Genomic DNA, 27,702 nt, shown 5'->3' with positions numbered 1-27,702 from the left:
TTCTCCAACTTAATTTGTTCTGGAAGACTTAGAAACCAAAGCATTTTTTCCCCATTAGAAATAATGTAAACAATTCATTCCAGACTCAAACGATTCCGTTTTAAACTAAAAAAATCTTTATTGATTTTTAGAGGGGGGTGGGAGAGAGAGACATCCATGTGAGAGAAGGGAAACATCAATTGACTGCCTTCATTGGACTGGTGATCAAACTCACAGCCTGAGTATATGCCCTGACAAATAGAACCTGCACACTTCAATCATCTGAGCTACACAGGCCAGGGCATAACTTTTCTTATATACAGTACATGTCTATAATGTACTGTTTGGACACTTTAAAGACAAAGACATAAAATGTAAGTTTACAAAAAGGAAATGTACAGTAAAAAAAAATGAAAATAAGCAACAAAAGTGAAACCACAGGAAAATATTTACAGCACAATTCCCTGAGATGTTAACAGTAGTAAACAGACTCATACTCCTGTATTCTCTCTCTCCTTTGTCACCTCAGATGCATGACTGAATCGTAACTGGTTCTTTTTCTCATCAAGCCAGCAGGTATATCTGGACAACTTTTGAATGAACATAGTATTGAAAATAAAACACTCCTGCCTGGCTGGTGTTGCTAAATATACTAAAAAAAAAAGAAACCCTTTTGCATTTTGGCCTTAAGGAAATGAAATCTAACTTGTTTTTCACCTTTAAAACACTAATGATAGGGGACATATGCAATGCTTTCAACAATACAGACATATTAAAAAAAACGGTGATGATAAATCAACAAAAGGTTGACTAATAAAGATTTACTAGAATCTATGAAAGGTTCCAGCCATGGAAAAATTTTCTAGCTTGTAGTTAATAGACAGGTTTAGTGAAAACGACAAACCTACTCAGCCTACCTCAGAAAGTCTCTAAGCAAGCTGTATAATAGTCTGGAGTGAGAAGAAGAAAACAATGCCTCCAACACAGACTACTCAAAGTGTTTTTATTATAGTACATGGGCTGGGACTGATGGGATAGGGTAGATGTGGGCAACCATTGCCCTGATTAGCATCGGATGCCCATCCCGATAGCCATGAATGTGCCAAAGGTGCCGCCACTCTGCATCATGGTTTTCCCGATGCCGCCCATCAGCTCCCGACCCCGCATTCCAATCCTGAGAGGAGGAAACCAAGATGGGGCCAGTTGGGAACAAAAATATTGTATATGGAGAAATATTAACTGCCCTTTTCCAACATGTGCTTCTAACGATGAATCATGCACTCCAGAAGTCTAATAGGACATTAGCCCCTCCCACCCAGGATCAGTAATGACAAGTTGAAAAGGATCTATCAGATACTAACTGCCTTTAGTTTCTGAGAGGCTGCAAATGCAGTGTCAAGTACATGGAAACCATTTTTTTCTGCTGGTTTTATCTCTAGAGTATGTATATATAATCCAACAACAACAGCTGTCTTAGACGGTTTCCTAGTGTTAAAGTGATTGTGGAGCCCTAACCGGCTTGGCTCAGTGGATAGAGCCTCGGTCTGCGGACTCAAGGGTCCCAGGTTCAATTCCGGTCAAGGGCAGCACATCCCCAGTAGGGGGTGTGCAGGAGGCAGCTGATCGATGTTTCTAACTCTCTATTCCTCTTCCTTCCCCTCTGTAAAAATCGAATAAAATATATACATATATTTTAAAAAATGACTGTGGAGTCATTTTATGGACTATGTCAAGTATAAAAGAATTGTGATAACAGCTTCTAGCACAGTGATTGACACAGAAAGTGCACAGTAAGTAACTTTCAGTCTGAAAAAATGAGAATAGTCATTTATATGAGAATAGTCATATATGTGAAAATGACATTTAAGGTGTAGCATTTATCTGCTTCATTTCTACATCCTGTTGCCAGTACAGTAAAGCTGCTCAACAAGTTTCACGATGTGCAATTGGAAATAACAGCAACGACGGTCATAACTATTTACTGAGCACTTAATATGTGCTATATTCTGTGCTAAGTGTTCTCTGACTTGATCCTTACAACTCTATGAGGTAGGTGTTACTGACCTCATTCTACACTTGAGGAAACCCAGGCTCAACTTGCCTAAGGTTACAGACTAGTAAGCGCTGGAGAGGAGGGATTCCAACCTGTCCTTCCAGACGGAAGGTGGTTAGGAAACTGGTCTCGCTCAGAGGTCAGCGAGATTGCCACGCGTTAGGCTCCATTCGGGCAGCAGGCCAAGCGAGTGGGCGGGAAGGTCCGGTAGTCCCACCCCAGGTCACCACCCGCGCCCCTCACCTGAGGCAGGAAAACGTGCCGAAGAGCGCCCCGGCCGCCATGCCTACGGCGCAGCCCATCACAAAGCCCATCTTCACACGGTCGAAGCAGCTTGGCTGGGACTGTCCATAGGGTCCCACGGCCACCGGCATCTGTGGGGTTCGAGGATCAAGGAACTGCAGGCCTGGCCGCCAGCCCGAGAGTCGGGCGGGGTCAGAGGAAAAGGGGTTGGGGAGCGGACCTAAGGGCTCGAGGAAGCTCGGGAAGGAAAATCAGCGTGTAACCCGATTCCATCACCCTCTTAGTGTTCCGACCCTCGAGCCCCCACCTCACCTCGCTCGCGGCCTCGGTCGCTCAGTCTACGTCTCACACGGAACGCAAGGCGGAGCGCGCTGGTGGCCCGAGGAATCGCTTCCGGGGCACTGGACAGTACTTCCGGGACTTCGTAGCTAAGTACTGCAGCCGCTCGGGGCGAGGGGCTGTGCCTCCGGGACCATGTTGCTGCGGACAGCTTGGAGGCGGGTGGCTGCGGCCCTCCCAGCAGCTCAGGGGCCGAGGCCCGAGGCGCCCACTCGGGGTCTGCGCCTGCGCGGTACGCTCCGGGTCCTGCTTGCTGCTACCCTCCCAGGAGGCGCGCCTTCTTTCTCCTCCGCGCGGCGACGCACCTGTGAATATTCCGTAGCCTCCCTCTTCCGCCCCTACCCAGACCCTCTGACCCTTTCCCTGGGCTTCATCCCTCCAATTTTCTCAAGCTGGCTTTCTTAGTGACTTCGCCGCGACCCGCTCAGATCTTATCCCACTGGCCTTCCGAGCCTGAGGCTCGGCCTTCGTTCTTCTAACCAACTTTTAGAGATGCTAGTGGTCCAGCAAGTAACCTTCAAAAGAGATCTTATGTCTCCACATCCCTCCTAATTGGCTTTGCCATTTCAGAGCCTTCCCAACTCCCAACGATGCAACTTTAATAATGTCCCAACTTCCCCCTCCAAGAGCCCTGCCTCTGTCCCTTATCTCCTTTTACAGTTTGCTCAAATCCTGATGTTTTCTTTCCTTTTTCATTAAGATTGAACCCCAGTATTCCTTAAACTTAACTCACCTCCATCCCGGCTTTACCTTCTGATGTCTTGGATACCCTGTGTCCATAGTCACGTGGCCACTCTGTTCCATATTTTTGGCAGTTGCAGACCATGCTCCCCAGTCTGCTGTTCCCTCAGATACAGCCACTGCTCCAGAGATGGAGTCAGTGCTGCGACCTCTGTATATGGATGTGCAAGCTACAACTCCTCTGGTAAGGATGGAGGGGCAGCTTTCCCCATGCTGTTTATAGGAATTATATTGTAGCAGTGACAATGTACAGCAGGGGTTGTTGGATTCTTGTAGAGCTAAGAGCCATTGATGAGTGTGTGCAGGAAAAAGCAGTGAGCTAGGAGTTAGGAGGCTTAAGTTGCAGTCCACTAGAAATGACTCAACTACTTACAAGCTATTGATCTTCTAGGTCAAATCACTTCAGTGCAGGCACTATAGTAGTAGTTAAAATCATGGGCTCTGGAATTAGCAGCACTGCTATTTAGTAACTATGAATGTGGGCAAGTAGTAAATGGATGAAAAGATATAAAACAGCCCTTAACAGCGTGGCACATGATGAGCACTTGAATATTAATACAAGATTTCACCAATATGTGGACTCTGTCATGTCCTGGCCCCTTGCAGATCACATTTCCTGGTAGGAATGAAAATACCTGCAGAAATGGCTGTCAGGACATGACAGTGTTTATAGATTACCCAGGGAGATGGTAGTATAGCCTGATTTAAGATGGATTGGGAGTGGGAGTGTATTAAGTTGATAATTGGTTAGTGCCTGAGGGTCTGGAAGAATGTTTGAGGCCTAATCTGGGCATTGTCTGAAGGGTTGGGAGTTTGTTGAGGCAGGTCTGAGGAGATGGAGTGGGGCCTAAGTTAACTCAAGAAGACTGATCTGTTCTTTTGTGCTCAGGACCCTCGGGTGCTTGATGCCATGCTCCCTTACCTAGTCAACTACTATGGGAACCCACACTCCCGGACACATGCTTATGGCTGGGAGAGTGAGGCAGCCATGGAACGTGCTCGCCAGGTTAGTACAGAGGAATCTAGGAGGTACTGATGTCATGGATTTAGTGGCCTGTGGGAGGCATTTCCTTCTTGGTAGGTTTGGGTAGAGGTAGAAGTGGTTTGGGACTCTAAGAGATTCAGAGAGCAGGCCTTGGAGTCCCTCTAAAGCAGCGGTTCTCAACCTGTGGGTCGTGACCCCCTTAGGGGGTCCAACGACCCTTTCACAGGGGTCGCCTAAGACCGTCGGAAAACACATATAATTACATATTGTTTTTGTGATTAATCACTATGCTTTAATTATGTTCAATTTGTAACAATGAAATTGGGGGTCACCACAACATGAGGAACTGTATTAAAGGGTCTCAGCATTAGGAAGGTTGAGAACCACTGCTCTAAAGGCATTTGATTAGTTCCCACATTCCCTAACTAAATGACCTTTGGCAAGTTATTTAATTTCTCTAAGCCTTAGTTTCCTCACATTGCAAATGAGATTGTAATAGTTCCTACTCCCTAGGGCAGTGATGGCGAACCTTTTGAGCTCGGCTTGTCAGCATTTTGAAAAACCCTAACTTAACTCTGGTGCCGTGTCACATATAGAAATTTTTTGATATTTGCAACCATAGTAAAACAAAGACTTATATTTTTGATATTTATTTTATATATTTAAATGCCATTTAACAAAGAAAAATCAACCAAAAAAATGAGTTTGCGTGTCACCTCTGACACGCGTGTCATAGTTTCGCCATCACTGCCCTAGGGTTATTGGGTGAATTAAATGAGACAATGCTAGTGATGGGTTTATTAATCCAATGCCTATATATATGATGAGCACAATAGTGCTTTTTCTTTTAATACAAAGATTTTTTAAAAAATATATTTTGTTGACTTTCTACAGAGAGGGAGAGGAATACAGCCAGAAACATCAATGAGAGAGAAACATCGATCAGCCGCCCCCTGGGCACCCCCCACTTGGGATACGCCCACAACCAAGGCACATGCTCTTGACTGGAATCGAACCCGGGTCCCTTCAGTCCGCAGGCCAACGTGGTTTGACTTAGTGGATGGAGTGTCGACCTGCAGACTGAAGGGTCCCAGGTTCGATTCCAGTCAAGGGCACATGCCCGGATTGTGGGCTTGATCCCCAGTGGGGAACATGCAGGAGGCAGCCAGTCAATGATTATCTGTCATCATTGATATTTCTATCTCTCCCTCTCCCATCCTCTCTGAAATCAATAAAAATATATTTTTTAAAATAAAAAATAAAATCATATTTTAAAAAACACACCAATATTATCATTATTATTATTATTTTGTTTTGGGCTGGGAAAGAGCCTGGGATCTGGGATGTAAGTGAATTTATCCTTGTCTGACCCTAGTAGGTGCAGAGCTTCTTCTTGGGCAGTTGATAGAATACAGTGGAGCTCTTCTTGATCTAGAGCTCTGTCCTAGCTGTGTCCTGTAGTCAAGTACTTTCCTGGGGAACTGATGTTACTTATCTCTGTTTCTTGGCTTGCAGCAAGTAGCATCTCTCATTGGGGCCGATCCTCGTGAGATCATTTTCACTAGTGGCGCTACTGAATCCAATAACATAGCAATTAAGGTAAGAGGGCATATTGGGCCTTTCTTGACTTGGGATATGGTATCTTTCTATCATCTGGGCTCATACATGTATTTCCCAACCACCCATTCCCACCCTATTGTGAAGAGAAGACACATATACTCTAATTTGTTGCTTCCTTCAATCCTTCGCCATCTAAAATCTTTGCTCCTATTGAACTGAGTTCCATAAGGTAGTTGGATAGGAAAGGCAGTGGCTCTTGGAACATTAACCACTTGATTTTTTGGACAGCAGCTACTTCACAGAGTGGATAATGGTGGCTTAACGCTTTTCCCCGTCCTTTGGATCTAGTCACAGTGAAGTCCAGAATGCACTTATAAATGGGCATGTTTCTCAGTTTCACGCTTGTATGTATGATTTCACAGCTGCCTTCCTCTCAGCCTTCCCTTTTCTTTCTGATCAGATCTGTTTGCAACAAGTACCTCCCATTTCTTTAAATGTCCCCATTTTTTTTTTTAAAGTTCTGATTACTCTGGTACCCTCTGCAGACATTCACTTGGTCACCCATTCTAGGATCAGCACAACTCTACCCTTGGGACATACAGATATTTGGTACTTATAAAAGTAAAATTCCACTCTCAGTAGTTATGTTGGTGTTTCATAGAACATATTCACCTTTGATTGAGCCTGGTTACCAGGATCACTTGTGTAAATACCCTGGTTCTAATAAATTGTGGGCTGCTATAAGTTCAACTCTGGCTTTACCCCCGCTCACCATTGTCTCTCAACTGTGTGTCCAATATTTTATTTTATTTTTGTGTGTTTTCTTTTATTTTTATTTTATGACCTGTCCTGAGTGTAAGAGGCCAGGGACAGGCTCCAGAATCATACTGCCTGATTCTGTTAGCAGGAAATCGTCCTTTCTTTGGACTATAGAGACCACAGAGCCAGATCCCCTATGGGGATGGTTTCAAAAATTTGAAAATGTTTGCTTTGAAAGGTCCCACAGATCCCAAACCTAGAGGTTAAGGATTGCTAAGAATAGTTGTGACATTGTCCCCCTTAGTGGCCTGGATGGGTAGAGTAAATATCTACCTGCTATTAGAGCCTTCTACACTGTGGGTAAATGAGATAGGAGACCGGGCAACTTTTAAATGTTTTCCTTTTATGTTTCTTGTCTTTGAGAACATACATTTTTTATGTTTTAAATTTGGCCTAATTAGTTTATATTCTTTTATAGTAATGCTCTATGATAAGCTCTGGAGGAATGGGGTTGTACATTTTATTTCTTTAATTTTTAGAAAGTAATTCATATATTTGTAGTATGATTTATAACTCTATAGAAAAGTTTAAAATAAAATATGTCTTCCTCCCCTATTCTAGCCCCAAGTCCTGCTCCGAAAAGTTAATTATGTTATACACTAATTCTGTTTATTGTTGTTTCAAAAAAAACCCCACATATATATGAATATGCGTTTAATATTTTCACAAACTGTAGCATGTCATATTTATTCTTCTGTAGCCATTGATAACATATCCTATGTTCTTCCATTTCAAACTCCATTATTTTAACTATAAGTACATTCTTGTTTATGAAGTTGTGTTATCACAACTTAGTATTCATTTTACTAGTCATTCTCTTGGGTGTGTTTAACCTTCCCATTTTTCTTGAGGATTGTAAATATAACTAAAGCATATTTTGTCTCTATAGCTTCTCTATTTTTTGAAATATTTCCCTAAGGTAAACTCCCAAAAGAGGAATCACAGTTAAAGAATGTGAATACAGCTTTTAAGACATCCTTCTACACAATTCTCTGAAGACTGCCATTAGCAAGGAATAAGTGTATGAGTTTCACTTCTACACTGCCAGCTTTGGCAATCAGTATCCCTATATTTGCATGTTTTGCTATTTAAATAGAAATAAATGAGAGAGGCTTTTGCTTGTGGTGTAAGGATAGGCATGTTCCCTATTTTCCATCTGTGAATATATTTGGTCTTTGTTCCCTGTTCCTGGTACAGAGCTTCAAAAAGCCTTGGAGTTTCCTGAATGACAGGATTGTCATTCCTTATTCAAAACAAGCTTCTTTGTACCATTTCTGAGTTTATGGTAATGAGGTAATTCATGTGGGCCCTTAGTTTCAAGGGACAGGCTGGCTACTCCAGAAAGATCAAGCATGTGATTAAAAGGTTGGTACTTCCCGCTCTCCTGTCCTCTGGGGAGGAGAGTGAGGCTGGAGATTGGATTGGGTCCAATGGCCAAAGATTTAATCAATCATGCCTATGTAATGAAACCCCCATAAAAACTCTGGGCAGAGAGGCTTGCAGGAGCTTTCAGATTGGTGGACTCATGGGTGTGTGGAAAAGGTGGTGGCATGCCTAGATTCCAGGAGGAAAGAACATGGAAGCCCCTCCCCACTCTAGACTTCACCGTATGCATCTCTTCCATTTGGCTGTTCTGAGATGTATTCTTTATAATAAAATCCTGGTCATAAGTACAACACTTTTAATGAGTTCCTTGAGTTATTCTAGTGAATTAGTGAACTTTAGAGGGCTGTGGAAGCCCTGAATTTGTAGCCAGCTGGGTAGAAGTATGGCGGATGGTTGTGACATCCAGGACTTGCAGTTGGGTTGTAAGTGGGAGCAGTCTTCTGGGACTGAGCCCCTTAACATGCACTAACTCTGGGTAGTTAGTATCAGAATTAAATTGATTTGTAGGACAACCAGTGGGTGTTAGAGATTTGATCTTGGAGCATACCACCTTGCCCACTTTCCCTTTACAAATGGGATGGAAGTCATTGCTGTCTTTCTGAGTATATTCTCCTTTCTTCCACCACCACCAATTTATAGGGGGTGGCCAGGTTTTATAGGTCACGGAAAAAGCACTTGATCACCTCCCAGACAGAACACAAATGTGTCTTGGACTCTTGCCGTTCACTGGAAGCTGAGGGCTTTCAGGTCACCTACCTCCCAGTGAAGAAGAGTGGGATCATTGACCTGAAGGTAGGAGTGGCTCTTGGCAGGAGTGGAAAAATTGGAGCAGCATGGCTTCTGCCTGTGTATCTATATCTATCTCCAGCCTTAGCTCAAGCTTGAAGGACTAGATCTAATGACGAGGTTGGGGCTTAGAGAAATAGGCCTGGTAGAGAAACCAAGATTATGTTCCCTTTGAGTGTGTACCATCTTCCTTTTCTCTGGAGGATGTATTTCTCAGCTTTGTTGCTGCTTCCTGGTTTGTGTGGGAGTCACTGGATGTGTGTGCAGGATACCAGGGGCTGATACCATGGCGAAGCTCTGGCCTCCTCCCCTACTCTAAAAAGGAGGCATAGATTTTTTTTTATATATATATTTTATTGATTTTTTACAGAGAGGAAAGGAGAGAGATAGAGAGTTAGAAACATCGATGAGAGAGAAACATCGACCAGCTGCCTCCTGCACATCTCCTACTAGGGATGTGCCCGCAACCCAGGTACATGCCCTTGACCGGAATCGAACCTGGGACCTTTCAGTCCGCAGGCCGACGCTCTATCCACTGAGCCAAACCGGTTTCGGCTATTTTTAGAAGAATATTTCCCTTTTTGTACTATGTCCTTATGTGTCCATTTTGGGTAGTGAGTCCAAGCATCTTGTCCACCAGAGTTTGGATACTAGCATCCCTAGACAAATCCTAAGATATAGTATGTAGACAGAACCCTGTCATATATACATTTGGAATTAAGGAGGGAACATAACATTACATGAAAGTAGGAGTAAGTGAGGCGGAGAAATCTCTGATTGGTTTACAGAATAGTTAACAAGATTATGTGCTCCTTTGAGGGTAGTCACACCTCTAAAAGGTGTGGAAAAGAGGATTATTCTGGTATTTCAAAGGTGTATTAACCTAGATGCCCAAGAACAATGGACAGGGCTTGCTTAAGGCAAGATAAACCTTTCATTAAAGAAGTTAGAGGTCTAGGGCATGTGTACCCACCATACCTGCCCAGTTAAGATTTTTTTTTAACTTTTTTTTTTAATTCAGTTAGGAATTTTTTAAAAAATCTTCACCTGACGATATTTTTCCCATTGCTTTTCAGAGAGAGACACATCAACTGGTTGCCTCCCACATTTGCCCCCGACCAGGGCCAGGGAGTGAACCTGCAACCCAGGTATGTGCCCTTGATCCAGAACCGAACCTGAGACCCTTAAGTGCTCAGGCTGATGCTCTAACTATTGGTCCCACCGGTCAGGGCCAGTTAGGAATTTTTTATCAGATCACCCTGTGAGATTATTCTTGGTCACTGATTTATTACAGCACCCCTTTTTGTTCACAAGTTTTATAAAGAACAAGCACTGCCAAAGTGTTTTGGTTTTTATGTCAAAGTGTTTTTCAGTGTGGCTGTACCATTTTACATTTCCATGAGTAAATATGAATGATACAGTTTCTTTGCATCCTCCCCAGCAATTTTTTATTATCACTATTCTGATGGGTGTGTAGCAAAAGACTAAGCTTGCCCACATTCTAAGTTAGGGAGTACCTGGTAGTGCTGTATAGCTTCCTTACTCCTGATATTCTTAGGAACTAGAGGCTGCTATCCAGCCCGATACCAGCCTGGTCTCAATCATGTCTGTGAACAATGAGATTGGAGTGAAGCAGCCCATTTCGGAAATAGGTGAGTGTCGTCGTGAAGCCTTATGCTTGCCCACCAAGCACCTGAGTAGCGGGAGGGGGCTGGGAGCTGTAACACTTTATAGAATACAGTAAGAAAATCTGGGGAAAGAGACATTATAAATGATATAGCCAGTATTTGAATCCAGGTCTAGTACCTTTTATGTTCTTTTCATTTTACTGCAGTTGGTGTAGTAAAAAGAAAATCCCCAAAAACCTCTACTCTTTTTTTTCTTCCTCTGTTTTCAGCTTTGAACATCTCTTTATTATGCTAACTTAGAGCCAGACTCAACCTCCTAGTCACATTAGCAAATTCATCTGTTAATCTTTACCTCTTTTAAATAAAAAGGGATATGAAAGTTGATTTGATATGTTGAAAGACCAGTGTTGAAGAGAGAGAAAGAGAAATGATTTATTACATGGTTAGAGGCTAATGCCAGATGCAGTTTTGCCTTAGAACTCATGGAACATTGTGGGATCACTGCCAGGTGACTTCCCAACATTGTGCTATGTTCTTTCCCTCTGTTGTTTCCTCAGGGCGGATTTGCAGTTCCAGAAAGGTCTATTTCCATACCGATGCAGCCCAGGCTGTTGGAAAAATCCCACTTGATGTCAACGACATGAAAATTGATCTCATGAGCATCAGTGGTCACAAAATCTATGGTCCCAAAGGTACCAGCCCCTCCTAGAGTTCCTCTGCTCTGTACCTCCCAGTAAACCCTTTGATAGGTGTTTCTTGTGTTGTAGGCGACACAGCACCAGGTAACTAACTGGTGGGGTCAGACCAGACCTGGGTGCAGCAACCTCAGTATTTGAGTTTGGCTAGGAAAGAATTTAGAGCCAAGACCCAAACTATAAAAGAACACATATTTAGTAAAGCACAGAGGTAGAAAAAGCAATTCCTAGGAGAAATGGGCTTAGGAAACAAGTTATAGAGGTAAAGGGAGAACCCTTGAAGCTAGGGAGTGAGGAAGATAATGGTAACATGTCTTGGGGGTGGGTAGAGAGGGAAAGGGAAAGGGAGAGGCATGGTCATGCTCTGGGGACGGAGAGAGCACTGGGTGGAGATTTTATTTATTTATTTATTTATTTATTTATTTATTTAAAACGCATTTTATTTGAGAGAGAGAGGACATCGATTTGTTGTTCCACTTATTTATGCATTCATTGGTTGATTTTTTTTAAATATATTTTTTATTGATTTTCTACAGAGAAGAAGGGAAAGGGATAGAGAGCTAGAAACATCAATGAGAGAGATCAATCAGCTGCCTCCTGCACACCCCCCACTGGGGATGTGCCCGCAACCAAGGCACATGCCTTTGACTGGAATCAAACCCAGGACCCTTCAGTCCGCAGGCCGACACTCCATCCACTGAGCCAAACCGATTCGGCCATTGGTTGATTTTTTAAAAAAATATATTTTTATTGATTTCAGAGAGGAAGGGAAAGGAAGAGAGAGATAGAAACATCAGTGATGAGAGGGAATCATTGATCGGCTGCCTCCTGCACGCCCCCTACTGGGGACTGAGCCCACAACCCCGGGCATGTGCCTTTGACTGGAATCAAACCCAGGACCCTGGAGTCCACAGGCCGATGCTGTATCCACTGAGCCAAACCAGCCAGGGCTATTATTTTTTTAAAATATATTTTTATTGATTTCAGAGAGGAAGGGAGACGTAGAGAGAGACAGAAACACCAATGATGAGAGAGAATCATTGGAACCTGCAACCCGGGCATATGCCCCTGACCAGAATCTAACCCAGGACCCTTCAGTCCACAGGCCCACACTCTAGCTCTATCCACTTAGCCAAACCGGCTAGGGCTGGATAGAGATTTTAGGGGAGGTCCCACAGGAAGATCTTATTAGAATATTCAGCCCGGCTGGCATGCTCAGTGGTTGAGCATTGACCTATATGAACCAGGAAGTCATGCTTTGATTCCCAGTCAGGGCATATGCCTGTGTTGCAGGCTTGATCCCATTGTGGAGTGTGCTGGAGACAGCCAATCAATAATTCTCTCTCATCATTGATGTTTCTATCTCTTTCTCCCTCTCCCTTCCTCTCTAAATCAATAAAATCAACAAAAATATAATACCAAAAAAAAAAAAATATTCAGCAGCTTTCCAGATGTGTCCTTTCAGGGTCTAAGTCTCAACTGCAGGGGGTCTTTAGTCAATGCAGCTGGTCCTGAGAGGTCAGCCATGGGGTCGCTGGTCTGGTTTTGCTGCTTTTCTGGGCCTGGAGCTGAAATACAGCTGAGGCCTAGATGTTATCTCTAGGGAGGAAAGGTCAGGGGGTCTAAACTGCATGACCAGCAATATACTAGGGGAAGAACAGTCACCCTGGGGGGCGAGGTCCAACCCTATAACTGTCCTTTGCTGGGCACCCAGGACTTTCTGCCCTGGTGACCTTCTGTACCTGGCACATGGTCCTTTCTCTGCTCATGTCTATCTAACTGCCTATTACACTTGGAATTATTTGGGACTGTTGTGATCTCAGAAGTTGTAAATTCAGAGTGCTTGCAGAATTCAAGTGTCATTTATTTATTTTTTATTTTTATTTTTAAATTATAAGAGAAAGTAATACGGAGGTAGTAGAAGTAAGCCAGCTGGGCTGCATAGGCTCAGGAAACAAGGTACAGCAGCAGAAGAAGGGCCTTTGGAGCTTAGGAGAGGGAAAGGCAAAGTTGAGGTGCCTGGGTAGAATAAGAGGGGGGCAGGGTGTGCTCCTATTTGTAGATCCTCATAATTACTATGTAGCAGACCATTCTTCCCTATTCTCTTTAGAAAATCCTTAGAAAGCATGTAGACATTAATTTGGTTGAGGAACAGGGAATAAGTCCGGCTAGCTTGTCTGACCCTTATGTTATGCAGAGCAGTGTCTTTGAGTCCTTTATTCCCCTGTGTTCTCGAACCTGTGGGTCGAGAACAATGAAAATACATCCTGCATATCAGATATTTACATTACGATTCATAACAGTAGCAAAATCACAGTTATGAAGTAGCAACGAAAATAATTTTATGGTTGGGGGTCACCACAACCATGAGGAACTGTATTAAAGGGTCGCGACATCAGGAAGGTTGAGAACCACTCAGAGGATGATTGTGAGGGCTTAAACGTACACCTCTTGGTGTTTGTTCTTAGACTTAGTCATCTGTGTCCCTGTTAGTCTTTCAAGAATATTTGTCTATTCTATATTGTCCTTTTGATTTAGGAATGTTTTCTAGCTAGAATTCTGCTTATTCACCCCAACTTTGTGAAGATATTGTTGTCTTCTATTTTATAGAGGTGGCCATAAAAAACAATTCCTCTTTTGTCTCTGGGGTGAGGTCCTGTGGTGGTTGGTAATGCCGGTACACTTTCTGTGTCTGCAGGTTTTATCATCTGAGTATACATCCTGTGGGAAAAAGTGTGATAGCTCCTGAAAGTATGTAATATGACTTCTTCTAAAGGTTTCCAGAGATTTCAAAGAGTGTTTTTGTGAGCTATTATTTTAAAAAGCCCAACTGCCATTCTATCTTTACCTAAAGTTGCCTTTATTAGCTTTAATTGAAGATACATATATTTTGATAAAACCAGTTAACTCATTGAGCAGAAGCTCTGCTCTACACTTAAATCTGTAAAGGTATTGTTCACTATCCAAAGTCCTGCTTTCTGAACTCAGGATCTAAGTAAATTTAGACAACATGGTTTCCTTCACTATTCAGACATGGAATCTGAGCATTTTCTCCCCGAACTTAACAACTGCAGAGATTCAGATAGTATAGGATGCTTGAATTTGATGAAAAATGAAATATTTCTTGATTAATGTAGTTTGGTACATAAGTTATTTTAAAACTGGGGTTTCTTGCCCTAGCCAGTTTGGCTCAGTGGATAGAGCGTTGGCCTGCAGACTGAAGGGTCCTGGGATCAATTCTGGTCAAGAGCATATGCAGGCTCAATCCCCAGCAGAGGGCATGCAGGAGGCAGCCAATCAATGATTCTCTCTCCCTCTCCCTTCCTCTCTGAAATCAATAAAAATATATTTTAAAAAAACACTGGGGTTTCTTCATGATAACTTTTTATCGTACCCACAATCTCTGCCTAAAAACTTGTTCTGTGTGAGCGGTGAACTTCATCAAGTACCCACTCTATTAAAAAAATTCTTGCCTGGCTGGTGTGGCTCAGTGTTTGAGTGTCGACCCATGAATCAAGAGGTCCCCAGTTTGATTTCCATCCAAGGCACATGCCCTGGTTTCAGGGTTGACCTCCAGCAGGGGGCCTGCAGGAGGCAGCTGATCAATGATTCTCTCTCATCGATGTTTTTATCTATCCCTCTCCCTTCCTCTCTCTCTAAAATCAATAAAAACATATTTTAAAAAATTATTGACTACTTAGTGACTATCTTTGCACATCTGTGCTTATATTTTGGTATGAAATACTTGTAAGTGGGTTTGCTAAGTCATGAGTCAAACATATTTCTAAGTTTTACAGACCCTGGGAGATTATGGTATTTTTTTTTACTTCCATTTTGTTTTCCTCCTGTTTTTTCTTCAAAGGATTTTTTAAAGCTTCTTAAAAAAAGTTTTTATTGATTTCATAAAGAGGAAGGGAGAGGGAAAGATAGAAGAAACATCAATGACAAAGTAACATTGATGGGCTGCCTCCTGCATGCTCCCTATTGGGGATCGGGCCACAACCCAGGCATGTGCCCTGACCACGAATCAAATCAGTGACCTCTTGGTACATATGGGTCAACACTCCACCATTGAGCCACTCTGGTCAGGCTCCTCAAAGGATTTTTTTTGTTGTTAATCCTTTTTTGTTGTTGTTAATCCTTATCTGAGGATATTTTGGCATTGATTTTTTTTTTTTTTAGAGAGAGTGGAAGGGAGGGGGAGAGACCGAGAGAAACATTGATGTGAGACAGACACATCAATTGGTTGCCTCCCACAGAAGCCTCTACCCTGTTAATCCTATCACCGGAGGATATTTTATTTCCCACTGAGTTTTAGAGTGGAAGGCAGTGGGAGAGACTGAGAGAAACATTAATTGGTTGCCTTCCCCATGCACTCTGATCGGGGGTGGGGATCAAGCCTGCAACCAACATATGTTCCTTTGACTGGGAATCAAACCTAAGACCCTTCAGTTTGCGGGCTAACACTCTAACCACTGAGCAAAATTGGCCAGAGCTCCCCCTTTGTTTTTTAACTCACAAGATAGCACACTATACTCATTGTTCTGCATTTTGCTTTTTCCACCTAACAATGCATCTTTTTTTAAAAAATATATGTTTTTATAGATTTTTTTATTTTAGAGAGGAAGGGAGAAGGAGAAGAGAGAGAAATAGAAACATCGATGGATCAGCTGCCTACTGCACGCCTCCTACTGGCATGTGCCCTAACCAGGAATCGACTGGCAACCTCTTGGTGCTTGGGTCAATGCTCAACAACTGAGTCACACAGGCTGGGCATATCTTTTTTGGGGGGTGGGAGTGGGGCATGTCTTTTTTTAAAAAAATTAAAGTACACACCCTACCCGGTTTGGCTCAGTGGATAGAATGCAGACTGAAGGGTCCTGGGTTTGATTCTGGTAAGGGCATGTACCTTGGTTGCGGACTCGATCCCCAGTAGGGGGCGTGCAGGAGGCAGCTGAGTGATGTTTCTCTCTAATCGATGTTTCTAAGTCTCTATCCCTCTCCCTTCTCTGTAAAACTCAATAAAATACATTAAAAAAATTAAAGTATAGACTGTTAAAATTTTAACAGTTTTCTAACAGTGTATTTTGGAGATTTTACAGCGGCAGTACAAAAGGAGCTTTCTCATTCTTTTATACACCTGCTTTGTATTGCATGTATCATAATTTATTTGCCCATATCCCTGATGAAAGACATCTAAGTTGTTTCCAATTTTTTTTTTTTTTTTGGTGCTATTGTGAGTAATGCTGCATTGGGTGATGCCATTTTACACATGCATACGGAGCTACTTTAAACTTAAAAATGAGTCTTGACTCCTTCTGGTAGTTACCCTCCTGATGTTAAATAATTTTGATATGTATTATGCTTTTATTGCTGTTTCTTCTTTTCCTCCAAGCTTTTTTATTTTGAAAAATTTCAAGCTTATAGAAAAGTTAAAAGAATATTTTGACCCCTTTGGAAAGTTATATTTTATTTCACCTGTATTTTTCTTTTTCTCTTTTATGTAACAAACTTTGTTTCCCAGGGGTTGGTGCCATCTACATTCGCCGCCGGCCCCGTGTGCGTGTGGAGGCCCTGCAGAGTGGAGGGGGGCAGGAGCGGGGTATGCGGTCTGGGACAGTGCCCACACCCTTGGTGGTGGGCCTGGGGGCTGCGTGTGAAGTGGCACAGCAAGAGATGGAGGTAGGGAGAGAGCAGTTTCATCTCACAACCTTTTCCCCTGTGCTGGGTCTCCTGTTAGAAGCTTCTCAGCATGAATGAGTCAGATCTCTGCCAGAACAGGAGGTTTAAGAAAACTCTGTCCCAGTGCTGCTGGCATCTTGTTTTGGAGGGAGGTGTTATGGGCTCCAAAATTCAGGTCCCTTCAGTAGTTATCAGCTCATTTATTTCTGGGTTATTGGAACCCATGTGTCCAATTATTTAGCACCTTTGCATACTAGGTGCTGGGCTCCGTGCTGGGGATACAGTGGTCTCCATGAGTAACAGGACGATAGGTAGATCTAATGCACAGTCACTTCTGGACACAGGAGGAGGGCTCCTTGTCCTGTGTGTTTCCTTGCTGTTGATGGTCCTATGCTTAGTTCTCTCTTGCCTGTTCCTTAGTATGACCACAAGCGAATTTCAAAGTTAGCAGAGCGACTGATACAGAAGATAATGAAGAGCCTTCCGGATGTGGTGATGAATGGGGACCCTTATCACCATTACCCAGGTATGGACATGCCTTTTCTATTCCCTTTCTGGAAGAGCCTGAGACTAGACCCCTCTCATAGTGGTTCTCTTTTCCAGGTTGTATCAACCTCTCCTTTGCCTATGTGGAAGGGGAGAGTCTACTGATGGCACTCAAGGATGTTGCCTTATCTTCGGGGAGGTAAGTTGGACTAGTTAGAAAGGACTGTGGCAGGACCGATTAGCCTGGCTTCTAAGTGTTATAACAGATTATTGAGCTTTCCAGTATAGAGATAACAGGTACAAGAGCTCTTGGTTAAGAATAAAGGTCATTTTGTAAACATCTGTTTATTTATATATTTTGTTAACCCTCATCCGAGCCTATTTTTCTATTGATTTTTAAGGAGAATGGGAGAGAGAGGGAGAGACAGAGAGAAACATCAGTGTAAGAGAAACACACAGATTGGTGCCTCCTGCACATGCCCCAACCAGGGCCCAGGCAGGGAGGAGCCTGCAACCAAGGTACATGTACTTTACCAGAATCGAACCTAGGACCCTTTTGTCCACAGGCCAACACTCTATCCACTGAGCCAACCTGGCTAGGGCGTAAACATCTATTGTTTTAGCTAGCTGGGCACAGGCTGAAGTTGCCATTCTAGGAGGGCTTCTTGGGGTAGAATTTTGTACCTTTTGTAGTCCCAGGAGATGCAAGTATCTGTTCTAGTATTGTATTAGCAGTTCTTTTGTAGGCCTCTGGAATTGAAGTATACTTTTTTTTTTTTTTTTTTTTTTTTTTTTTTTTAAATATATTTTATTGATTTTTTACAGAGAGGAAGGGAAAGAGATAGATAGTTAGAAACATCGATGGGAGAGAAACATCGATCAGCTGCCTCCTGCACATCTCCCACTGGGGATGTGCCTGCAACCCAGATACATGCCCTTGACCGGAATCGAACCTGGGACCTTTCAGTCCGCAGGCCGACGCTCTATCCACTGAGCCAAACCGGTTTCGGCTGGAATTGAAGTATACTTTAAAGGCCACCACGGGTTTAGCTGCCATCTGTGCTGGTACAATATGGTGTATTCGGTCACAGGGGAGTGAACACGTGTTCTGCTGCCTCTTGTTGTCAGACCAGCTCTTGTGGTGTCATTCTGTGGCAATATCCTTGTTTAAAGAGTTTAACCGCCATATGGGCCAGAGGAGCTAGATTTAAATCCCAGAAAGTGCTGGTAGCATCGGCCCTTTAGCTCTGACAAATGAGAATGTCTCTTTTGTCTCTATGTTATGACTCTAGGGACCTGGAAGATGGGAGCAGGTCTGGGGGTTTGGGGCTAAAATCAGATGTTGATGAATTGAGCAAGGCTCTGTGTCTTTCTCCTCAGTGCGTGCACTTCTGCATCCCTGGAGCCCTCTTATGTCCTTCGAGCAATTGGCACTGATGAGGATTTAGCTCACTCTTCTATCAGGTCAGTCAGTTGAGCTGTAACATTTATGAAAGGCATCTTTTTTGTGTGTATTTTATCTCCTGTTATCGTCTCCTCAATCTAGTTTTCCTTATTCCTTCTTAATTCTTCATGAAAGTTTCTAGACCAGTGATTCTCAGACTTCATTGAATATCACCTGGAAAGTTTGTGTAAGAAGAAGATTTCTGAATCCTACACCCAGAGAATATGATTCACTAGGTCTGGAGGAGTAGGAAACTTCTCGGTGATTCTGATGTGGCTGGTCCACAAACCATAGAAACTCAGACCTAGAGGGGAAGGACCACGTTCTCTCCATGTTGTGTGTGGAGTAAATCCTCATTGAGTATTTGCTGAATGAATTTACCTCAGTGCTAGAGCTCTGATGCAGAGCTCTTCTCCTGTGCCCTTTTCAGGTTTGGCATTGGCCGTTTCACTACAGAGGAGGAAGTGGACTACACAGTAGAGAAGTGCATTTACCATGTGAAGCGTCTTCGAGAAATGAGGTATGCACTGTTATACCAGAGACCCTTTGGAAGAAATTGCAGTGCTCATGCTGTGTTCACATAGCCGGAAACCAGTTTGCAAATAATTGGATTTTAGAATTTAGAGATTCCACAAAACAAGAAAGTGAATATCTTTGACTACTTTTTTTCAGAATATGAAAAAATGTTTTTAAAAACTAAAGAAGTACATAAATTCAGGTGTTTTTCAGAGTATTAATAGTTGTCCTTGCAGCAATATCAATACAAAATTTGTGATTTGTAGTTTAAGTATAGGAAAACTCCCTTTAATAAAGGATTCTTGGCTGCTGCTTCTCTAAGCCCTCCCTCATCCAATATCTCTTCTCTTTGGCAGCCCTCTCTGGGAGATGGTGCAGGATGGCATTGACCTTAAGAGCATCAAGTGGACCCAACACTAGAAGAGTGGGCCTCTGACTTTGTGCTGTCCTGGTTGCTCCTGCGTCATCACTGCACGGCACCTCATTACACCAGTGGGTGTTTCATGTTCAAACCAGAATTGATATAGCCCAGTTGACTTCAGCATCAGCTCACTTCCAAGGCAGAAACACAGGATCTTTCCCGGGTCTCAGCTTTTTTGGTGGGAAACACTCCCCATTTATCTCCAGGAGTCCTTCTCTGTTCTTATGGTCGGTGGATGTCTCACCCTGAAGCAGAAGGAACATTTGTTATGATCTTGCTCTATATCCTTGGTGGAGAGAGCCAGAAGAACTAAAAGAAGGCCCTTTGTTCAGGGTCCCTGATGCTATACATGGGCATTTGAGTTGTTGCTTACTGCTACTAGCAAGACTGATTCCTTCAGGAACAAACATAATCAACTATGATTTAATCTTTTTTTGTGGCCTCAGAGGCCACCTCTTCATATTGACTGCAGATGGAACAGAAAGCTTGTCTTTCTGTTCTTATCTTCTTTTCTTTTGACCTGGTGGAGCGACAAATATCTATATGATACTACCCATTATTCTAATAATTTGTTTCTTTTTAAAAATTTGTTAATTTGCAGATTAGAGAAATAAAATCGCCTTCTTCTATTTACTCTGTGACTTTATGAGAGGCCCAGGGAGAATTCCAAGCTATGATTGGGAATTGTGGAGCAGACTACTACTCCACTTGATTTCCATAGATGACCCAGTCTGCTTGCATATCTCTTCTTTCAACAATTATTTGAGTGCTTGTCAGGAGCATAATATTATTCTGGGTATTGGGAATACATTGGTTAACAGGACCAAAAAGGACCTTGCCCTCATTCTTGTTGAGAGTCAGAATATAATGAGTAAATAAATAAGCCTATGGAAAAAATAGAGTAGTAAAGGAGATAATGGGGAGAACCTGCTATGTTGGGCATACTTTGAAATCTTTTTTGAGGAGGTGTTAAGCAGAAATATGATTTCCAGTCATGGAAAGAGCTGGGGATGAGTGAGGGATGAGAATGAGCAACAAAAGCAAAGGGCCTTAGGTATGAAAAGCATGGTGTGTTTGAGAAACCAATAGAAGGACAATGCAGCTAGAGTAGAGATTTTTCCATTTGTGGATCTGAAGACATAGGTGAATAGTTACCAGAACACAAACAAATGAGAGAAAAATAAATTGGACTACATCATACGTATTTTTAAATTATTTATTTGCATGTATATACCAAGTTGCAAATGTATTTCTTATGTTGGTGATAATCAAAAAAGTTTGAAAGCCACTAGTCCAGCGGTTCTCAACCTGTGGGTCGCAACCCCTTTGGGGGTCGAATGACCCTTTCACAGGGGTCGCCTAAGACCATCAGAAAACACATATATAATTACATATTGTTTTTGTGATTAATCACTATGCTTTAATTATGTTCAATTTGTAACAATGAAATTGGGGGTCACCATAACATGAACTGTATTAAAGGGTCGCGGCATTAGGAAGGTTGCAAACCACTCACTAGTCTAAAGATGGTGAATGCAGATGGACAGGAGGAGGAGATGAAATTATATAAGTTTTTTAAATAAATTTTTTATTTTGAATAATTTTAGATTTAGCAAAAGGTTGTAAAAATAGTACAGTTATATATTAATCACCCAACTTCCTCTAATTTAACTTGGTACATTTGTCAAAACTAAGACTAACATCTGTACAATAATATGAACTAAACTTCAGATTTTATTCAGATTTCAACAGTTTTCCCACTAATGCCCTTTTCCTGTTTCAGAATCCAGTCCTGGACACAACATTGCATTTTGTAAGTTTTTTTTCTTCTTTTTTTTCTTTTGACTCAGTGCAGGAAAGTTTTCACAAAATGAGTCCAGGTGATTTTGAGATTATGTTTATTAAAGCTGAGGACAGTGAAACCAGAAAGAGTTTAGGATAAAGGAAGCATCAAGAGAGAGAGTAGGTGGGGCTGCTTTGGTTCTCTAGAAACCTTATAGGAAAGAAATGAGCTTAGGCAAGCTTACTTAGGCTCACTGGAAAGTCAGAGAAAAGGACCCTTGGAGGCAGAGACAGGTTCAGGGTGTTATCTTGGGATGAGCTGCAGCTGCCCCTTGCTCCCCGGGGCTGTAGGTCTCCTGGCAACCCTTACAGTTTAGGAGGTGCATACCTGAGAGGGAAGAAAGGCATGGGCATGCTCCCTGGAGAGGTGCCTAGTAGGTTTTGTTTTTAATACACTATATTATACCTACAAAGAGTATATTTAATAAAGTATAGATTTCGTTTAAGTGTGGCCTGGTCCTGGCCAGGTAGCTCAGTTGGTTAGAGCATCACCTCAATACACTTAAGTTTACGGGTTCCATCCGGCAGTCAGGGCACATATAAGAATCAACCAATGAATGCATAAATAAGTGGAACAACAAATCGATGTTTCTCTCTCAAATCAATTTAAAAATGTGACCTTTTTCTTTTCTTTCATTGAAATTTTAAGAGAAAGTTTATTTAGAAAATTACAGAGGTAGTAGAAGTGAGCCAGAGGGGCTGCATAGGCTCAGGAAACAAATTACAGAGTCAGAAGGGCCCTTGGAGCTTAGGTGAGAGAAAGGAAAAGGTCCTGGAGGGCAGGGAAAGGGAAGGGAAAGGCCAGTAGGTGCTCCAGAGAGGGAGAGTGAGCCAGGCCTGGTTTTTTAATTTGCTAGTTTTGGCACACTGGGCCAGCACCAGGCATGTTGAAGTTGTGGAAATTTAGTCCCTGTTTTTATTAGTTGACTCCTCACTTTGGAAAATTAGTTCAATTATGGTGATATTCATGAACATATATTCATGAATATACTAGAGGCCCAATGCCCCGCCCCCTTCCCTTGCTCCCTCAATGCCCCACCATAGCTGGTCGGCTGCCATGTGTCTCGTGGTCGTCCTCCTCCCGCCCCCCCACTCCCACCCCCACGTGGTGGTCAGTGCACATCATAGTGAGTGGTCAAACTCCTGGTTTCCAGATCAAACTCCCGAGGGGACAATTTGCATATTAGCCTTTTATTATATAGGGTATATAGGGTAGGGTATAGGCAGGGGCAGTGGAGTCTGGGAGGCCTGGACCAAAGCAGCATCAGAGTAATTTTTCTATAATAAAATAATACTGAAGTGCAGCTGTGGATGGGTTAATGAAGACTACTGGGTAAGGCTCCCCTGATTGAAATTTTTAAATGGCAAAAGAATCAGGTTTTGGTTCTTCTGTCAGGGAATCATCACTAGGCACCATTTTATGGTCCTTTTAATTCTCAAAACAATCACGCGAAGCAGGTATTTTTACCTCCTCTGGTAAAGGCTTAAAAAAGCGAAGCAATTTGCACAAAGCCCCGCAGTGAGGGGCTGACCCAGATACGGGACCCATCCCACCACGAGCGTCACTCTCCTAGGTGGGGCTAGTGCGCAAGAGTTGCTTGCAGGGGCTCACAGCTCTTTTCCCCACACACCGGGGCAACTTCCGGGAGCTAGCCCGAAAACGTCAGTGCGCTTGCGCCGTCTCGCCCGTGACGTCACCACCCAATCCCGCCCCTTTTGGAACGCGGACCTGCGGAGCGGGCCGGCGGCCATTTTGTGAAGCGGCGAAGGAGGTGGTGGCTGCTGCAGGCTCCGGAAAGCCGTTCGCGTAGGGGCTGTCGGCCGCGGGCGGAGGCGCTCTCTTGGGGAGTAACTCGGCTCTGGGTTCGGGTGCCGCGCAGTTCTCCCCGGTAAGACTCCCGCAGCCCCGGAACTGGCGGGGCTGTGCGGGGCTCGAGCCGCCCCTTGGTGGCCCGGGGCGGGGCCTTCGGAGGCCTCGGAGCCCGCCGCAGCGGGCGCCCCACACAAAAGGGTCGGGTATGACTGCTGGCCGCCACTTGCACCCCTGAATCCTGAGAGTCTTCCAGAAGGACGCAAGAGACGATGAGCCTGCTTCCTGAAGGGGAGACGAGGCTGGAGGGAGGACGACCTGTGGTCTGAGAGGGAGGCCAGAGTTGGGTGGCCCAGCGGCAGTGAAAGCATCCCTACATCCTGCGTGAGCAAGGTTTTCCATGCTCCCGAAGGGGGCAGAGTTATAACTACATTTCTGGGCTCCGCAGTGAGGAGCTCATCTTGGTGAGGACACTCCCTCCACCCGAAGTGGAAGGAGGCCCCGTGGCTTACCAGAAAAAGGGACTCTAAGGAGGACACACCTGTGGGGAGGAAGCTGTAGTCGGTGCTTTCCTGGGAGTCTAGGGAAGAAGTTTCAGAACGGGCCGATTTCCTGGCCTGGAGGTGGAGGGGGTTGCAGTTGAAATGCTCCCAAAGCCCGACGTTGGGGCGGGGTAGCCTTGAGGGTATGTATCCCTTTGGAGAGCCGCCAGCACCGAAGGTCCGGTGGGATATGGAACGTGGGTGCTTTTGACGGAGAGTGAATTTTCTTTGGTGAAGGCTGGTCGTGCTGCTTTGCAGCCACGTGAAATGGGTGGGAGGAGCGATCAGGTTCTACAGGTTAGTGACGGAGATGGACACTAGTGCAGAGGCTTAACTGCTAGATTGTAATTGTATGGGCTTTATGTGTTCCACCAAAGTGTGCCGAATCGTGAAAAATCTGAGGGTCCAGGGTGAGGGTTATTCTGGGTTACTCAGCGCTAAGCCGTATGCCCGGGGTGGTTGCATACTGAGAGTTGCAGGCTCTGTAGGAGAGCTTTCTGGACTCTGAAATCCTCCTTTGGCTCCAGGATCCCCAGAGATGACCTGATGTAAATTGGGGTAGTTGGCAGCAACCATTCTGTATTATTCAAGATTAGGGTGATGCTATTCAGTATAACTGGAAAAAAAATTGCAATTGAAGTTTTGTTGGGGAGACATGTGACGGGAATATTTCTCTTAGAGCTCCTTGCTTGACTGCGTTTTTGGCAAATGCAGTATTAGGAACATGAATTGCCTTGGACTTCGTTGTATAGTTTATATTGTTAATGCGTTTCAGAGCATTTTCAGTTGAGAAAAATTCCTACAAGTCTGGACATATAGGTCGATCTTATTTTGTTTTAATTATAGAAATATAATACAAGACTGGTTGTACTTGTTTTTGAAATTTGGTAGCTTTGATAGAATGGAGAATTTCTGGACGTTGTGGAAAGTAATTACGTTAAGGTATTTTCCAAGAATCTTAAAAAGAAGTTGGGAAGAACTGTTACAGGTGGTTAAAATAATTTTATGGTAACTTTTGAAGAAAATGAAATGTTTAGTGTGTTTATGTAAAAGTAGAGGATGTGCTTTTATTACTGGAATGTTATTTTGAACAAAACGGGATGCATTTTTATATCACCTTTATATGCTCGATCAAATATTTGATAATTTTGTTTATGGGTTGTAATGCATAATTTCAATTTTTCTTACATTCATATCTGTTAGGTGAAAATGTGAAACTTGAGAAACCATTGTGGTAGTTACTTGGAACATATTGTTATGTGCTAATAGCAGTATACTTCAGGCTTTCACTTTATTTGACATGCCAAATGTTTTGTTGCATATTGAGAATTTGGGGGCTCTTGGTACAATTTTTAGATATGAAACTTGATTTTGTGGGCCAGTGTGTTCTAGGAGTTGAAATCCAGTGACAATTTCATACTGTTTTCATTCCATTTTGTAAAGACCCACTCCATCATTCAGTTTAGATGAATATTTTTTATAGCTGTTAGAGGAAGAACTTCTGTCAGTAGTGGTTGCACAAAAGATGATTTTAGATATCCTTCCCCAAAAGGTACTTAATAAATGTCCATGGGATAAATGAGTATTGTTAAATGTTTCAGGTCAATTATGCAGAAAAATAACTTAATCTAATTTATAGTTATCTGATTTTACTATCACCACCCATTGGTTTGCAGAGTTAGTTAATTAAATTTAAAGCCAGCTTTTAAGATGTTAATACCAATAATGATGGTGAATGAGGTCTGCTAGATTAGAAATAATAGTTACTTTGAAGTTTAAATCTAGTAAGATAATGAACGTTTTTGTTGGCATTTGAGGGGGTATTGAAAAATTTAATATTAGTCTTTTTGCAGGAGGAATAAATACCTTATTTAGAAATGTCTTTGGATTTGTTGCCTTTGAATACTGACTGAAGGCTAATGGGAAAGTGTGCTATCAAAGGGATACATCTCCCTCAGTATAAGAATTGTTTCATTAAGATTGATCCCAGAATCTGAAATGTGATCCATTTGAAGATGGGAACAAAATCAAGTGGATGAAGCTGTATTTTTATTTGGTTGGTTTTGTTTTCCTTTTTGGTAATGCCTATCATAATTTGATTATGCTGCTTATAGTGTTATGCCCATTATGATTGGTTTTCTCTGTTGCTCATCTCTGAGGTGAACATTTGAGGGGTACTGGTTTTTGATTCTTTTAAATCTAAAGAATTTAGCTCTGCTGTACTCTGGTTCTTGTTGTTTAAAGAGTAATTATTGAAGAAAGTTAAAATTCACTTTTAGATGTTTATTACCAGATGAAGAGTGGAAATGGTTAAGTTTGTGCCTTTGCTTCCTGATAAAAGAGGATTGTTGTCAGACATTTTATTCTGAAATGCCAAGTGATTGGAATGATTAGTAAATAAGAAAATCTGCCCTGTCATAATAATTTCTGTAGCAGATATTTGTAATTTGCGCATTTATGTATGTGGTATTTGTAAAACTGAAGCAAGACCACTGTTAAGACTAATTCCTTAACATAAAGTGGAAAAATTTACTAAAGCTTCTTTTTTTATTTAAAAATATGTATATATATTTTTATTGATTTCAGAGAGAAAGGGAGAGGGAGAGAGGGATAGAAACATCAATGATGAGAATCACTGATCAGCTGCCTCCTGCAGGTGCCCAGCTGGAGATTGAGCCTGTAACCTGATATATGCCCTGACTGGGAATTGAATTGTGACCTCCCGGTTCATAGGTCGATGCTCAACCACGGAGCCACACTGGCCTGACCTAAAATAAGCTTTAGATCTGAAATGTAACAGTGGGCTTAATGGTAGATCAGGCCCATTTCCTTCTTCCCTACACTTACACTCTAGGCATAGGTAAAAACTTTATTTGCATAGAATTGTTTGTCTTATCCTGCTAAAATTAACCAAAGTTTAAGGTGATTGGAGTGGATTTTTCATTTTGATATCCTGCATTCAGTTGCTGGTTGACATTTAGAACACAGGAATGAGTAGGTTTCCTGAAAAACAATGATGCCTTTAAACTATTGTGTTGTTTACAAAATGAGGTGTGGAAAGCAAAAGTACTTTAGTTCTCAGTTTATATACCTTGCCTATATGAAGGTGGAAGTGTAACAGCAAGAGTAGTGAAAGTCTGGCTTCTGGCCTGAACTTTCTGTGTACTTTTCTTTGGTATGGGATGAAATGGACTTTCCCCTTTGCTGAAATTCACAAATTTCTGTCTAGATTGATTTATTTTGTTTTTTATTTTTTTTATTTTTTTAAAGATTGATTTTGCACTTTAAATTGAACACATAAATCTTGAACTAGGTGTCTGATAAGTTCACCTGGGCCTTTGAACTTTTCCTTGTGGAATGAGATGTTTCCTTCTTTTTACAGTTATTTCTGGCAATTCTGTAAACATTTCTGGGAATAAACTTGGTATGTTCCTTTCCAGATGGACATAAGGTGCTTTCTCAGGTCTGGAAAGGAAGAGACAAAGGAAACTGTTTCTCTTACCCATAGGGCACATGTCCTGGGCCCACACATCTTTTTAATTAGAACCTCCAGTAGTGGATCATCTGTTTATCACAAGTGCTTATCTAGAAAATTATCCTGGTTCTTTGGCTCATAGCCTCCATGTAAAGCAAGCTTTTTTCTGTTTCACATTTCCCTTTGTGACTTGTTTAAATGAAGAGTTTGAAAACTTTAGACTTCATTAGGATCAATTTATACAATATCAAAGATTAATACAATGCTCTG

At 42.5% G+C, this 27,702-nt stretch overlaps 3 protein-coding genes across 7 annotated transcripts in view; 2 read left to right on the top strand and 1 right to left on the bottom strand.

The window, feature by feature from the left end:
- Positions 1-961: 961 nt before the first annotated feature.
- Positions 962-2,697, bottom strand: ROMO1 (reactive oxygen species modulator 1). Its single transcript, XM_070420223.1, has 3 exons — positions 2,588-2,697; positions 2,276-2,406; positions 962-1,153 (listed from the first exon to the last, which is right to left on the bottom strand). The coding sequence occupies exons 2-3, from the start codon at positions 2,404-2,406 to the stop codon at positions 1,045-1,047; spliced, it is 240 nt and encodes a 79-aa protein (XP_070276324.1). The 5' UTR covers positions 2,588-2,697; the 3' UTR covers positions 962-1,044.
- A 6-nt stretch (positions 2,698-2,703) lies between these two features.
- NFS1 (NFS1 cysteine desulfurase) lies at positions 2,704-20,392 on the top strand. The gene is made up of 13 exons (XM_070420222.1): positions 2,704-2,846; positions 3,430-3,539; positions 4,245-4,361; positions 5,856-5,939; positions 8,745-8,897; positions 10,450-10,543; positions 11,077-11,211; positions 16,739-16,896; positions 17,317-17,422; positions 17,500-17,581; positions 18,763-18,846; positions 19,257-19,346; positions 19,699-20,392. The coding sequence occupies exons 1-13, from the start codon at positions 2,750-2,752 to the stop codon at positions 19,760-19,762; spliced, it is 1,374 nt and encodes a 457-aa protein (XP_070276323.1). The 5' UTR covers positions 2,704-2,749; the 3' UTR covers positions 19,763-20,392.
- Positions 20,393-23,352: 2,960 nt separating this feature from the next.
- Positions 23,353-27,702, top strand: part of CPNE1 (copine 1) — a 39,390-nt gene continuing 35,040 nt past the window's right edge. For all 5 annotated transcript variants that reach the window (XM_070420215.1, XM_070420214.1, XM_070420213.1 and 2 more), the window contains exon 1: positions 23,353-23,494. The gene's annotated coding sequence lies outside the window, so the exon portion shown is untranslated. The remainder of the gene's footprint in view (positions 23,495-27,702) is intronic.

Source organism: Myotis yumanensis, unplaced genomic scaffold, assembly GCF_028538775.1.
Source record: "Myotis yumanensis isolate MYYU_CA2020_CCGP unplaced genomic scaffold, mMyoYum1.0.hap1 SCAF_7, whole genome shotgun sequence".
NCBI lineage: Eukaryota > Metazoa > Chordata > Mammalia > Chiroptera > Vespertilionidae > Myotis > Myotis yumanensis.
Note: the sequence above shows the minus strand (reverse complement) of the source record. Positions and strands in the feature narration are given on the sequence as shown.

Excerpts from the sequence above, each read along its gene's own strand:
- ROMO1 (XM_070420223.1), bottom strand. The coding sequence starts at position 2,406 with ATGCCGGTGGCCGTGGGACCCTATGGACAGTCCCAGCCAAGCTGCTTC. Across the intron at positions 1,154-2,275 it reads GGCACGTTTTCCTGCCTCAG|GATTGGAATGCGGGGTCGGG; the intron begins GTGAGGGGCGCG and ends TCCTCCTCTCAG.
- NFS1 (XM_070420222.1), top strand. The coding sequence starts at position 2,750 with ATGTTGCTGCGGACAGCTTGGAGGCGGGTGGCTGCGGCCCTCCCAGCA. Across the intron at positions 3,540-4,244 it reads TGCAAGCTACAACTCCTCTG|GACCCTCGGGTGCTTGATGC; the intron begins GTAAGGATGGAG and ends TTTTGTGCTCAG. Across the intron at positions 10,544-11,076 it reads GCAGCCCATTTCGGAAATAG|GGCGGATTTGCAGTTCCAGA; the intron begins GTGAGTGTCGTC and ends TTGTTTCCTCAG.